General features: G+C 47.6%; 1 protein-coding gene across 9 annotated transcripts in view; it reads left to right on the forward strand.

The window, feature by feature from the left end:
• The window catches only part of ATXN10 (ataxin 10), a 216,792-nt gene that overhangs the window by 54,672 nt on the left and 148,018 nt on the right, over nt 1–14,102 (forward strand). The window contains exon 9 of one of the 9 annotated variants that reach the window (XM_068113266.2): nt 105–2,563. The exons of the other annotated variants lie outside the window; for them this stretch is intronic. Coding sequence (XP_067969367.2) covers nt 105–118 — 14 coding nt within the window. The 3' untranslated portion in view covers nt 119–2,563. Of the gene's footprint in view, nt 1–104; nt 2,564–14,102 lie in introns of those variants that run through there. 9 annotated transcript variants of the gene reach the window in all.

The following is a 14,102-nucleotide window of genomic DNA, read 5'->3' on the forward strand; positions in this document are numbered from 1 at the left end:
GGGTTTTTCATGATTCTGAGTTGATTGTTAACATTTATATTTCACCACAGACACTCCTTTGTGGAAAAATAATTTCTAAATATATCTCATTTTCTACTTTGCAGGACATGGAGTCTAGCAATATGGATGAAGACGTTACTCCACCTGTGCTCAATTGCTTCATCTGTGCACGCTCGGATACACCAGCTGAAAGGCTCATACAGGCAACTCCAAAGGGATACTCAACTTTATTGAAACAAGCAGAAACTGTCGAAAATGTTACTGTTGTGGAACGTATGAAGGAGGCTCAAAAGGAAAGAAAACTGAGGTACCACCAGAAGTGTAAAAATGATCTGTACAACAACTTTGTTGCAACCACCAAGAAGTCAGCTCAAGCATCAAAGGCAGAGAAAGAGTCATCAAAGTTGAAGAGAAGACGCACTACTTGTGAGTTCAGTTCATCAACTGGCTGCAGTTCTAGAAGATCACAGTCAGTTGACCTCCTGTATAAGGATGTATGCATTCTTTGCAACCAACCAGCCCAGCTCTACAAAAATAATCCAGCACAAGCTAGAAAGAAATACAGAGTGCCAGATAATTTGACTGCAGATACACTGAAGGCAAGCTTGCTGAAGACAGCACGGAGTCGCGGGGATGACTGGGGCACTGAAGTCACTGGACGCCTGGAAGGGATCAACGACTTGGTAGCAGAAGAAACACTGTACCATTTGCGATGCAAACTTATGTTTGCGAGAGGTGACAGTTTGTCCAAGACTGATGAGGAAGGAAAAAGGAAGAGAGGACAGAGGAGTATTGATGAGCGAGAGGCAGTTTTTATTGAATTCTGCGAATGGTTAGTCTCAGAATTAGAGCATGGGGTAATGAACATGGACCAAGTCCATGAAAAGCTGCAGGAGTTTGATCAGTCACCAGAGAAAAGCCTTTCTTATTCAAAGCATTGGCTAAAGATAAAACTTATAGAGAAATACGAAGACACCTTGTATTTCACAACACAGGAAAGAAGGGCAGATGTACTCTGTCTCAAAGATGGCACCGACAATATTCTGCGAGAGCATCATGCTAATCTTGACCATGGAGATGAGAAGACTCAGATCATAAAGACGGCACTCAAGTTCATATCCAATGATATTGCCTTGATTGATTTAGGTCCAAAGTCATACCCCACCACACACAGTATGACTGACATCGATAGTCAGCTGACACTTGTTCCTGCAAGCCTTCAGATGTTCTTGAGACCGATTGTCAAGACAGACGAAAGAGTTGCCGTTTGGGGGCAGAATTTTATTAAGGCCTGTCGACCTCGGTCTGGAGTATTGCCACACCAAATGGGGCTTGCCATACAACTTGATCATAGTTTTGGGTCAAAATGGATGCTCAACAAGTTCCACCGGCTGGGATACACTGAGTCTTACACGGAGACACAAAACTACAAATACTGCTTCCTTAATAGTAGGAGTGGAGATGATGTTCCAGATACTTCTGGCACTCTTGACACCATTGTGGAGGAAACCGATGAACAGATCAATGATGAGGTTGCGGTTGATGCTGCGCTTGAGGATCAATCAGTGATGACAGCCAAAGTGCCAGCCAGTGAAAGTGAATTGTCAAGTAATGATCAGGTGGTCTTTATGGAGGTTGGGGAAACAAACAATGCAGTCACTCAGTTTGTTGGAGACAATATAGATTTAAACATTGTCTCTATTCACGGAAACACTCCCTTTCACTCAATGGGTTGGATCGAAGTCACCTCTCCGGCACCACCTTTGCCAGATCCACAGACAACAGCAGCTTTCCCCCGGGTGAAGTTGAAGGCACTCGACAAAGCTAAGATCCTGAGAGGAACTGAAGTAAAGATTATTCCATTTACGAACAGGAAACAGATAGGAACGAACGCGATCATGTTTCTCCCCCTCGCTGAGCTTTCCTCCTCCCTGGATCATGATCAGCCACTCCTCACTCCAGGTGACACACTCTGGGCAGCGGGGTGGGTGATCAAACCAGAGACTCTACCTCCAACAGAGGGTGCAGCTGCACAACATTCACTCCGTGCCTACCTGCAGACCCGGGACTGGATCCTTCTACAGAGCATGTCTCTGAACCCCAGTGACTATGGATGGACAATAGGTGTGCATGGGTATGAGCCAGTTCCAACACTGGACCCCACGGCTCCTGAGGAGCTATTGCAGTTCACGAGCTGTAATTGTCATGGAGATTGCAGCAACCGGTGATGCAGCTGCAAGAAGAATGAGGTCACGTGCATCTCGGCCTGTGAAGTCTGTAATGGCATTACATGCAGAAACTGCAGTCATGATGTTGTTGAGTCTGAAGAAGACATAGACAATGACTGTTGAAACTTCTGACATTGTGAATGAGAAATAACTCTTGAGTATTATATATGTATGTGAAATAAAAGCTACTTTGTGTGTAAATGTAAAAGTGAAAATATAAATGTTAACAATCAACTCAGAATCATGAAAAACCCTTATTTGACCCCTCATAAGTTACTTAAGGGCCGATTAAAAAAAATAAAAATTCTCGAAAATAATTTTCGGTACCCGAATTCAACAGCTTTTTTTTGGGGTTTCCCACGGGAGTTGAACTTCAACATTTTAACACATGTTATTACACACCTTTACAAACATATTGGTGAAGAAATTTTTTGGTAACAATTTAGTTAACAGATTTGTGAAATATCTCATAAAATGCCCTTACTATCAGTTTGGTCTAAGATGAGATGAGTTAAATTCTATTTCAAATGAATTTAACATTTAGAACTCTTTACCACACAAATCGGAACAGGAACATGCAGTTTAGCAGTACTTTGGCTCTGAATTAAGAAAATTGTAAGGAATATCGTCCCAAGTGTGCATGTGCACAGAGGAGTGAACTTCATTTATTTATTTCTTTATTTTATTCTGCCTGTTTCGTAATGAAACAAAATTGAAAATCATTCCAAACAGGAAATGTATTGTTTTTAAGGATGTCATAAAGGACACGTATAACAGGAACGAATAACTAATGTAACGTGTTAAATTAGGTCGTGTAAATGACGGTGCATCAATGGCAGTAAACTTATGGGAAAAGTTTTTATTTACCTTTTTTTTTAAGCAGATAAAACCTTTATTTTATTTCAATTGAATTATATGCTAGAACACTAGAACACAAATCGCTGTTTTGTCACTTCTCAGTACCTCCAGTTTTTTTTTTTTGTTTTTTTTTTTTTTTGTATACAAGATCGAGGCTCATGAAAGAGCTAACATTAATCACACAAAAAGACAAACCGACACACAAAACACAAAAAACAAGGGGAGCGGCAGACAAGATGGGGAGAGAGGGGGAAGGACACAAAAGAGAGGGGGAAGAGGGGGAAGGACACAAACACAACATTTGAGAGCAGGGACATCGGGAGGACTTGGGGGGAGGTGGGAGAGGATTAAAACATATGAACACTGCAAGGACTCTGGGGTGAATTACCGGGGGTAGAAAAGATCAAGGTTTTCGATGGGGGAAGATAAGAGATGGTGGTGAACAGCTGTTTTAAAGACCTGGAAGGAGGAGTGGGATTGAAGGGAGTGGGGGAGTTTGTTCCAGAGGTGGGAGAAAAGGGGAATGAAAGAGTGAAGGTGAGCAGAGAGCCTAGACTTTGGCAGTTTAACCATAAGAGGGTTGCAGGCAGATCTTGTGCGACCTGAAGGAATATTGGGGGGACAGAGCACAGAGAGAGCTGGGGGAGCAAGGCCGGAGAGGAGTCGGTAGAAGACAGAAAGACCACCAACCTGCCTGCGGTGAGTGAGTGAAAGGCCCTCGGCATTGACTACATCGCAGGAGATTCCAATGATTCTGAAAGCTTTGGCCTCAACAGCGTGAAGCCGAGCAAGGTGTGAGGCAGGAGCACCAGCCCAGAGGGGGGAACAGTATTCCATTGAGCTGCGGATGAAAGCCTTGTATGTGGTGAGGAGCTCAGGTGTGCCAAGGAAGGACTTCGCACGACGGAGGATGCCCAGTCGGCGACTGGCTTTGGAGGCCAGCTTGGAAATGTGGTTTTCCCAAGAAAGATCATGGCAGATAGTGAGACCCAAAAGCTTGAGCGACAGAACTTCTTGGAGAGGATTGTTGAGAAAGTAGATGGGAGGGTTGTCCAGTCGGTCCTTTCGGAGAGACATTGTAAGAGTGTGAGATTTGTCAGGATTGAAAGACATGTTCCACTTGTTTGACCAGTCTGTGATTTTGTCCAGGTCTGCAGAGAGTGAGGAGGCTGCAGACTGCCGATCTGAGGGATGAGGAATGGAGCGACAGAGAGTAGAGTCGTCAGCAAAGAGATAGAGAGGATTTTCAAGAGAGTCAGAGAGATCATTGATGAAGACCAGAAAAAGCACAGGGCCCAGAACACTACCTTGGGGAACTCCAGCCTGAACAGGAAGAGGAGATGAGAGAAACCCATTCAGGGCCACACGTTGACTACGACCAGAGTGGAAGTCCGCCAGCCATGCGTGGAGATTTCCATGGATACCAAAGGAGGAGAGTTTGGAGAGCAGAGCAGGGTGCCAGACCGTATCGAAGGCACGTGAAATGTCAAGGGAGACAGCTCTAATTTCCTGTTTGGCGTTGAGGACCTCCATCCATTGTTGAGAAAGCAGAAGCAGCATGTCCAGAGTAGAGTGACCAGGTCTGAAACCAAATTGATGATCAGAGATCAAGCCATTGGAGAAGAGGAAAGATTTAATATCTGAAGCAATGATGGATTCCATGACTTTGCTGATAATTGGGAGAAGGCTGATTGGTCTGTAGTTGCTGGGATCTGTTTTTGCACCTTTTTTGTGCAAAGCGGTGATGTTGGCTGATTTCCAAGCAGATGGCAGATGACCTTGAGCAAAAGAGAGGGTGAATATTGTGGCGTCGTTCATTACATTTAGTAGGGACCTCAAATGTTTAGTCGTTCTTTAAAAAATATTGTGGCATTTCACGCCATCTCGACCAATCAAATTTGCTGCTCGCACTCAGCGTTGGAGAATATCGAGATTCAGGCAAAATTGCGGCTCGTGGGAAATATAGATCATGTTCGGAAAGGCAAAGGAAGAGTTTAAAATACCCTTATCATGTCTGTTTTTTTTTTTCAAGACTGCTTGGTAAGGTGCTCTGTGAACTATCTAGTAGGTATCGTATCTGTATACACTTCAGTGTAATCATATGAATGGAGGTGCTGATGAGCAGATAACCATCACAAAATCCAGCTCTATTTTGATTGTTCCACAAGTTTGCCACTGCTGTCTTGTTGCGACTTTCAAAAGTTTACATCTTAGCTGTTCCCTCAAGATGTAATGACCCTGCTCACCACACATTTGAGGTCCCTACTTGAGTTTGAATCCCAATGGAACAAGATCCGACTGCAAATGTGTTGCATCATCCAGTGCATCCTTTTGGATGGGGTGTTAAGCTGGCTATCCCACATGCTGGCATTCGCTTCTTTTTAATATAGATACAGTGGTCCTTTTGAAAATGAGACTGTCATTGTCTGCTGATACCCTGCCTCGAGGTTAATGCCATAGGCAAGTTAGTTGTAGATCGGTGTGGATCTTAAGTTGATGCTGAGAATGGAGGTAGGACGTGTTGAAAATAATAACGTAAATTTAATACATTGGATTATTGTGTGTGGATACAGTACAAGCAAGGTGGGCCAAGTAGCCTCCCTGTGTTAAGGCCGCCTTGAACGTGTATAGCCTTACAATAATCCATTCATGCTTAGGCTACGTGTTATGGAGAAATGTGGACCCTCGTCATCGTGTCAGTCAAGTACTAATTTAGTTTTCTTTAAACATTTTTGCTCTCCCAATTTTCCAGTCCATTTGTCTCCAAGTAAATGTATGGGTTTGGGGAGTGCGGAGCTCATGAGGGGAGTGACTCGGACCTGCTTCCCAATCTCCGACACTGAAGCCAACGGGCTACGGATAACTCCGTGACCCGCTGCAACCACAGATGCTGTCTGAGGCAACCAAATCTGCTAGGGCTCCCATGCTCAAGTCTAACGTTACCTTCCTGATTGTTTAGGCCCACTTAGATGGGGAACCGTGCTCTTGAATTCCCACCTTTATCTATTTATTACGTACGGCAGAGTAAAACCGACGGTGGGACGTCGGCAAAACTAGCACAGTGAATCAACGGGGTACAACCTCCCATCTATTGTCTAACTAATGGTGGAAACACAATCAATCAAGCAAGTTTGGAAAGTTTATATAGCGATTGGATAAAGGCATGTATTTACAGGCAGTATTCACAAGAAGCAGTATCTCAAAGAAAACCTAAACCCATTGCATGCAAAGAAGAATCCTTTATACATTCTTATCTTGTCTCTGAACACAAGACAGGTGTGCCTCAGTCACTCCGATGAAATGATATATATATATATATATATATATATATATATATATATATATATATATATATATATATATATATATATATATATATATACATATATGTATATATATATATTGTTGTGGTTTTGAGAGTGTAAATATAACATCATTAAAGGTTTGCCCCCTAGTTAGTCCACAAGCAACACGTAGGCCCATTTAGGATATTAGTTATGTCATAGTCTGTGTAAGTATAAGGCCATTTCCCGAGTAACATCTGCGGTGTGTAAAATAAATAAGATAGTCGTAATATAGGAAATAAGATAGTAATATAGGCCCCCTTTCATTTTGCCTCCACCCTCCAAATCTACCTCGTTGGGCAGAATCCATCCCGCGCCCCATTTTGGCTATTGCACCTCGCATTAGGATGCTCCCTAGTCAAATGACACGAGGTAGGCCTGAGAGAGGGATGTGGCGGCGTCGAGGGTGGAGCGGCGGAGACAGCAACGGTAAGAGCCATAACCAATCAGGGCTCTAAGGGCATGGCGTGAGGGGCGTGGTAAGGGCATGGCTAGCAAGTTCCAGACGGTTCACTGGGCGGCGCTATATAAGCGCACGCACAAAGCCCTTGAGGAGGACTGGAAGGAATTGTGGTTTATTGTAAAGGACTCACTCGCTGAAGGACAGAAGGTATTGGGAGCGCATATAGCGCCGGTCCGGTTATTACGTACGCGGACGTGTCCGCAAGTGTAACCGCCCAGCCAGCCTTACCGTTGCCCTGTAATATAATTCCCGTGCGCCAACGACACGCGGAGAGCTCCTGCCGTCTGTTCCATCTTCTTCGCGGCGTGCATTGGGAACCGGAGAACGAGCTGTTCGGACGCCATCATCCCTGGACCATCAACCTGACCATCTGCAATCCCCGTGTAAGTGTCTGAGTGTGAGTGGGCCCGTTTGTCCAGGGGATAAGTTTAGACTGCAATTAAGCTGCACTGTGTCTCTGAATCCGATCCTTGTATATACGTGCAATAGTGTAATAAACCATCTGATCTTCCTGTCTTTCCTAAATCGACCGTATCGGTGATTTCCTCCATTGGGTAAGCGTGGCACGATAGGAACCGCTAAGATCGGGATCTAGTCCTTGATAACGGCTCGGGTCACGGTTCGCTACCGCTCGGCGTTTCCACCTATAACCGTGATTCGGGTCAGGCTTATTTCCTTGCTTCCTAGGCGGCGTTGGTACTTAGGTAATAGGAATTCGGCCTACAACCCTATTTAACGCCGTCCGGAAGGAACGTCATAGCCCCGGATCCCGTCGGCTAGTCAAAGACAAGGGGATTAACGCCCCTTTGGTAAGGGGAAAGGCCGACGCTGAGATCCGCACCAATTGGTAGTCAGGAGTGGGGATTTGGAACCTGGGACTAAATTTTTTAGACCAAATTCTGGACACCAATTTTGCATATTGGCCACAACAATTGGTGTTGGGGAGTGGGATTGGACCCGAAGTGCGCCTAACGCACTCTAAATTACGAGCGGCCGAAATTTAATTAATAAAATCAAATTTAAATTCGTGCCATGGATAACCAAGACGTCAGATGCCGTTGGGGGTAAATGAGGAGGTATGTGAGGGGTTAGAATCGATAACCCAGGACCCCCGGGAAGAATGGGAAGAAGAGGAGAGCATTGATGAGGGTGCAGCAGTAGGGGTGGCAGGCGAAGAAAATGGCGGCGCCTCGCACATGGCGGCGGGAGCCGAGCCCGGGGTGGCAGCTGGGGCCGCTGTGCAAATCGGGTTTGACCTTAGACTATTCCTGACCCAACTGGATGCAAACATGGACAAATCAAGGGCAGAAATGAAAGATGCGTTAAATAATTTGGAAGACAAAATGGACACCCAAAATAACAAATCCACCTGGGAATTGAAAGATGTAAAACACGAATTGGAAAACAACATGGATGAGGAAATGAAAGAAATGAAAGATGGGTTAAATAATTTGGAAAACAAAATGGACGCCCAAAGTAACAAATCCACCCGGGAATTGAAAGAAGTAAAACACGAATTGGAAAACAACATGGATGAGGAAATGAAAGATGGGTTATTGGGGTTTGGAAACAGAATAGGTGGCCAAATAAAAGAGATGGGGAGGGACATAAGGCGCAGGTCGAGCGGGAAAGTCGCATTGGTACGCGACGGGGTAGCGCGACGTGAGGAACGCGTGGAAAGTGAGGTGGAGCAAAGCGCAGTTAAGTGGACCAGTATAGGAATCGCGAATCGGGGTGTGGAAAAGCCGACGGCCGCCGAATTAGAAAATTTTATTTTATGTGCGCCAGTGGTCGTCGAATTTAATAAAGAAAAATAAATTATAATTGAAATTGGGGTTGAGGAGACTGCAGAATCAGAGATTAAATCGAGGGAAGAAATGGAATGTACTCGGTCTGCATTCGCATTGTGATGTCGTGCTGCCTAACCAAAATGAAAGTTTGCAGGTGCGGAAGGAGAAGAGAATCCCGAAGGTGAGTAGGGCTGTGTATGGCGCGAAAATGTATGGCGTGAAAGTGTTTGGCGCGAAAAGATTTTTCGCGTGCTTGGGATCGCGACGTCACCGGGGCGCTCGTGGAAGGTCCGTGGTGCGCTGTGTGAAGGTGAATGGCGCGCGTGTGCGAACGGCGCCGAAGCGCGAGTGTATGACGGAATGTGAGTGGGAGGAGTGTGGAACGGAGTGCGACACAGAATGTGCGATGTCCGAGGAGAGTGTGCGGGAGTGCACACCAGAGCGCGTGATTGGGTGTGCAGCAGAAGACTGCACACCCGTGGGTAGGTGTGTGCTGATTGGGTGTGTGCAGGAGTGCACACCCGTGGGTGTTAGAGGATGTAACGGGAGAGAGTGCACGAGAGGAGTGCGTGGAAGAGAAGTGTGTAACGGAGTGTGAGTAGAATGAATGCGCCAGGGTGTGCGCAAGGATGTGTAATAAGGGAGTGTGCAAATGGTGAGAGTGCGCCTGAGTGGTGTGCACCGGAGTGTGCGGGAAACGAGTGCACACCGGACCGTGTGCGGAGAGAGAGTGCAGTAGTAGAATGCATGGGATGTACGAGAGGTGCTGGAGCGCCTCGGTGTGTGAGTATGGAAATGGTCGCGTGGTGTGAGAATGTGACTCAAGCATCGACCCAGACCGGGGGAGCGTTTAGGCCGACGTATAGCTGACGCGAGCCCTCGGTGCGCGGGGTGCTTTGTGTGCTGCGGGGGCCGGCGGGGATTGTTGCCGCGGCGGCGTGCACGATTCGTGCCGGGCCCCGCCCTGTATGGTCGGTGCCATGCCGTGGTGCAAGGGGCAAACGGCACGATTCCAGGGGGGGGTAGGCGAGGTCGGACCTTCGCCCCCTGGCAGGCGCGGTGCTCCGACCGGGGGAGGTTGAGCCATCGTGCCGGAGACCGAAAGGCTCCACGCAGAGATGGCGCCTGGAACCTCGGCCCAAGTATGCCTCCTCCCCAGAATCGAAAATGCCGGACGGACCCAACCAACAGGAGACAAACCACCCACATGCATTGCTCGGCTTTTCGAAGCCGAGCTGTGAAAATGTATTCCCGCACCGAGAGGCTCCAGCATCGTGGACGATTAGCAGTAGTAATAGCGTTGGCGAATGGTAGCTTTGCCATTCACCTGGGGGCACATGAGCTCTAGATTATGGGGATGGCAGTGTGAACTGGCCGAGGGCGGGCTAGGATATTGTTAGGGATTTAGAGATGACAATAGGGACAAGATTTAAGTCGTGACTTTTGTACCAGTAGAGGGGACGTAGTCAGATTAGAAGGATGTTAATGACGAGGGAAGTGCTTCGTGTAAGGGAAAACAGGGAAAGCGCAAGTATTAGAGGGAAATAGTTAGTTAGATGATGCTGTGTGTGTGTAATGATGGGTGCATCTTGGGCTTGAGCAAATGAGGAATTGAATGGGAACCGCCGTGTGCTTGGGCTTGATCAAATGAGGCATTGGTCGGGGATGGCCAGAGAAAGTGTATAAATGGTGTATTGAGGATGTGTGTAAGTGTGTTGAGTGATTGACTTGCATGGGGTCAAGTGAATAAATGGTCTGGAATAAATGGTATGGAGTAAATGGTGTGGAATGAGTAGTGTGGAGTGCATGGTGCGAAGGAGTGGATGGGGGAAGATGGACCCCTTCACGAATACCCGGGGAGGGTAGTTTAAAGTTAGGTAGAGGGAGTAGGTAAATTGTTTGGATATTGACATCTGTGGTGCAGGTAGTAGTAATGACGTGCTTAGAGGGGTGCATGAGTCTGTGGAAATGGCTGGGCGTGTCGGCTTTGTTGGTGCGTATGGTTATTTGGGCACTCCGCCACTGGTAGTCTGTCGGCCAGGTGAGGCCGCAGATAGGCTCTGGGAGCCAGGTAGAGTTCAGAGTAGTGTTCGGTGGGGCCCGAGGATCCGAGAGAGGACCCGGGTAGACAATGCCAGAGAGGACATCAGAGGGGTGAGAGAGCCAGGAGGGGCCTTCCCCGAGTTAGGGAAGTGGTAAGGAGCATGGTAAGCTCGGGTGGCGACTTCAGTGGCGGAGGTGCACAGGTAGGTAGACCTGCTGGTAGAGCCACATGACCCAGCCCCGAAATTGTGTGAAGGCACAGTATTGAAGAAATGGGGAGTGAGACCCAAATTAGTATGGCACCACAGGGTGGGTCAGTGGGAATTGGTTTTTAGAACCCTGGTGTTGGGCTAGCGGCTAGGGTGCCGGCTTAGGATCCAAGGATCCTGGGTTCGAATCCTGGTCGATCGCTGAATTAACGTCAGGGGGGTTGACTCAGCCTGTCATCCTTCCGAGGTCGGCTAATTGAGTACCAGTTCACTGGTAATTCCCTGTTTGTCGTTAAAGGCGGCAAAAAGGGTTGGCGTCAGGAAGGGCATCCGGCCGTAAAACATTGCTTCAAAAAGGGGACCGAAAAACAACAACAACCACGGTTCCCATAAAAGGCCAACCCCCGCTTTGCGGGGAAAAATGGCCTCGAAAGGTGGTTATATATATAACCACATAGTTCAAAGATGCCGATTGGCAGGGCATGACCCCGGGTAGTTTAAGTGAGTTAATGTCAAGAGTATAGTTGGGATGAAATCTCTTCACACCATCCGCATCCACTCAACAAGAAAATGGAACTCCACACCAGGTTTTGCAGATGTTTGGAATGTGAGACGCATCATGACGGAGTTTGACAATGGGTGTTTTCCATCTCTTCCTTCTTGGGAGGGATTGGCTGACGAATTTGGTTTAGAGGGAGATATGGGCGACAGACGTAGAGACGGAATTTGTAAAGTGTAAATACGGGGGAGGGCAAGGGTAGTGTAGGCTGACATGAGGGGTTACGTACGGCTAGGGACGAGCTTTCTCCGCTCGCTCTCCCGCGCCCCTCGTGTTGCATTGCGTTGCATTGTGTGTACCTTTGCGCCCTTGCCCCCGCTAAACTCTCTGCTTTGTCTTTCCTCCCCACCCATGGACCCATTATTTTTGTTGAGGGGAGTGTGCAGGAACCCTGAGCTGTGCGGCTGCACTTTTGCGCTGCACTCTGCTACCTTTGCCTGCACGAGTACACCGATGGACCACACGTTCTGTAGCCTGGCACCTTTGCTGGGGCAGACAATCGCTGCAAACGTCACCTTGTGCCCTGTGGACCACTGTTTTTAAGTGGCCTCGATGCCATGCAGTCGGAACACCTAAGTTGGCCCTGCTGGCCGAAATAAAAACGGACACGGTTGGTGCCTTTTTTATTTATTCCTTTAGTGTGTCAGGAAAGAAGACTAAGTTTTTATGATGGCACACCGAAGACAAAGCAGGAAGACGCAGCAGCCCAGCGGCCCAGCAGCACAAGACATCATTGATTATTGTGGAATGTGCATTTATGATGATTGTGCATTTATAGTGTCATGATTATGGTGCATTTTTGAACTGTGCATTTTGGTGCATTTGAACTTATGGTGTATTGGTGCAGTGCATTCTGTATTGTTGTTTCTCCTCTCCAAATTTCTCTTCTTTCCCACAAAAGAACAGGTCATGGGTTGTAGAATTGTAAATAATTAGATTAGTCTTGTAAATAACATGCTCCCCACCGGCTTTATGTGTAGTTTGAGAATTCTTTCCGTAATTCGGTTAGCCGTGGGTGTGAATCTGTTAGTTAGTACACAACGCAGTAGGTGGGACATATTTAGTGTTGTAAAACTGTCACACACAGGGTGTTAGATTAAATGTAGAGGGAAACCACACCTAAGTGTCACACGTAAGTTAAAAAGTAGTCCTGACCCTTGCATCAAAACCGGTCGTACTCACTTGTGTGGGTTCCGCTCGGGGACGAGCCTGGCGAAGGAGGGGTGCAGTGTTGCGGTGTTGAGAGTGTACATATAACATCATTAAAGGTTAAAGGTTTGCCCCCATAGTTAGTCCACAAGCAACACGTAGGCCCATTAGAATTAGTTATGTCATAGTATGTGTAAGAGTAGGCCATTTCCCTAGTGACATCTGCGTTGTGTAAAGAAATAATAAGCTTAGGTCCCTTTCATTTTGCCTCCACCCTCCAAATCTACCTCGTTGGGCAGAATCCATCCCGCGCCCCATTTTGGCTATTGCACCTCGCATTAGGATGCTCCGTAGTCAAATGACACGAGGTAGGCCTGAGAGAGGGAGGAGCGCGGGGTTGGGGTGTGGTGATGTCGAGGGTGGAGCGGTGGAGACAGCAGCGGTAAGGGCCACCAGCCAATCAGAGCTCGGGTGACAGGGCGTGGTAAGGGCATGCCTATAAAAGCCCATGCACAAAGCCCTTGAGCAGGACTTCTGCGGGAGAGGCGCATTGTAAAAGGATTCGCATGTTTGGACTTGCGTAAAAGGACTCGCTGGGGAAGGCTGGCTTTGTGAAGAGGACTTGAGGAGGACTTCTGCGGGAGAGCAGTGTGTAAAGGTCTGGAAAGAATTGCGCCTTGCTATTGAACTTGTATTGGGAGCGCCTATGAACTTGTATTGGGAGCGCATATAGCGCCGGTCCGGTTATTACGTACGTGGCCGTGGCTGCAAGTGTAACCGCCCAGCCAGCCTTACCGTTCGCCTCGCATATAATTCCCGTGCGCCAACGACACGCGGAGAGCTCCTGCCGTCTGTTCCATCTTCTTCGCGGCGTGCGTTGGGGACTGGAGAACGAGCTGTTCGGACGCCATCATCCCTGGACCATCAACCTGACCATCTGCAATCCCCATGTGAGTGTCTGAGTATGAGCGGGCCCGTTTGTCCAGGGGATAAGTTAAGACTGTAATTAAGCTGCACTGTGTCTCTGAATCCGATCCTTGTATATACGTGCAATAGTGTAATAAACCATCTGTTCTTCCTGTCTTTCCTAAATCGACCGTATCAGTGATTTCCCCCATTAGGTAAGCGTGGCACGATAGGAACCGCTCGGATCGGGATCTAGTCCTTGATAACGGCTGGGGTCACGGTTCGCTGCCGCTCGGCGTTTCCACCTTTTACCATGATTCGGGCGGGGCTTATTTCCTTGCTTCCAAGGCGGCGTTGGTACTTAGGTAATAGGAATTCGGCCTACAACCCTATTTAACGCCGTCCGGAAGGAACATCATAGCCCCGGATCCCGTCGGCTAGTCAAAGACAAGGGGATTAACCCCCTTTTGGTAAGGGGAAAGGCCGATGCTGAGATCCGCAACAATTGGTAGTCAGGAGTGGGGATTTGGAACCTGGGACTAAATTTTTTAGA

The sequence above is a fragment of the Myxine glutinosa genome, chromosome 4 (assembly GCF_964187855.1).
Source record: "Myxine glutinosa chromosome 4, kmMyxGlut1.1, whole genome shotgun sequence".
Classification (NCBI taxonomy): Eukaryota; Metazoa; Chordata; class Myxini; order Myxiniformes; family Myxinidae; genus Myxine; species Myxine glutinosa.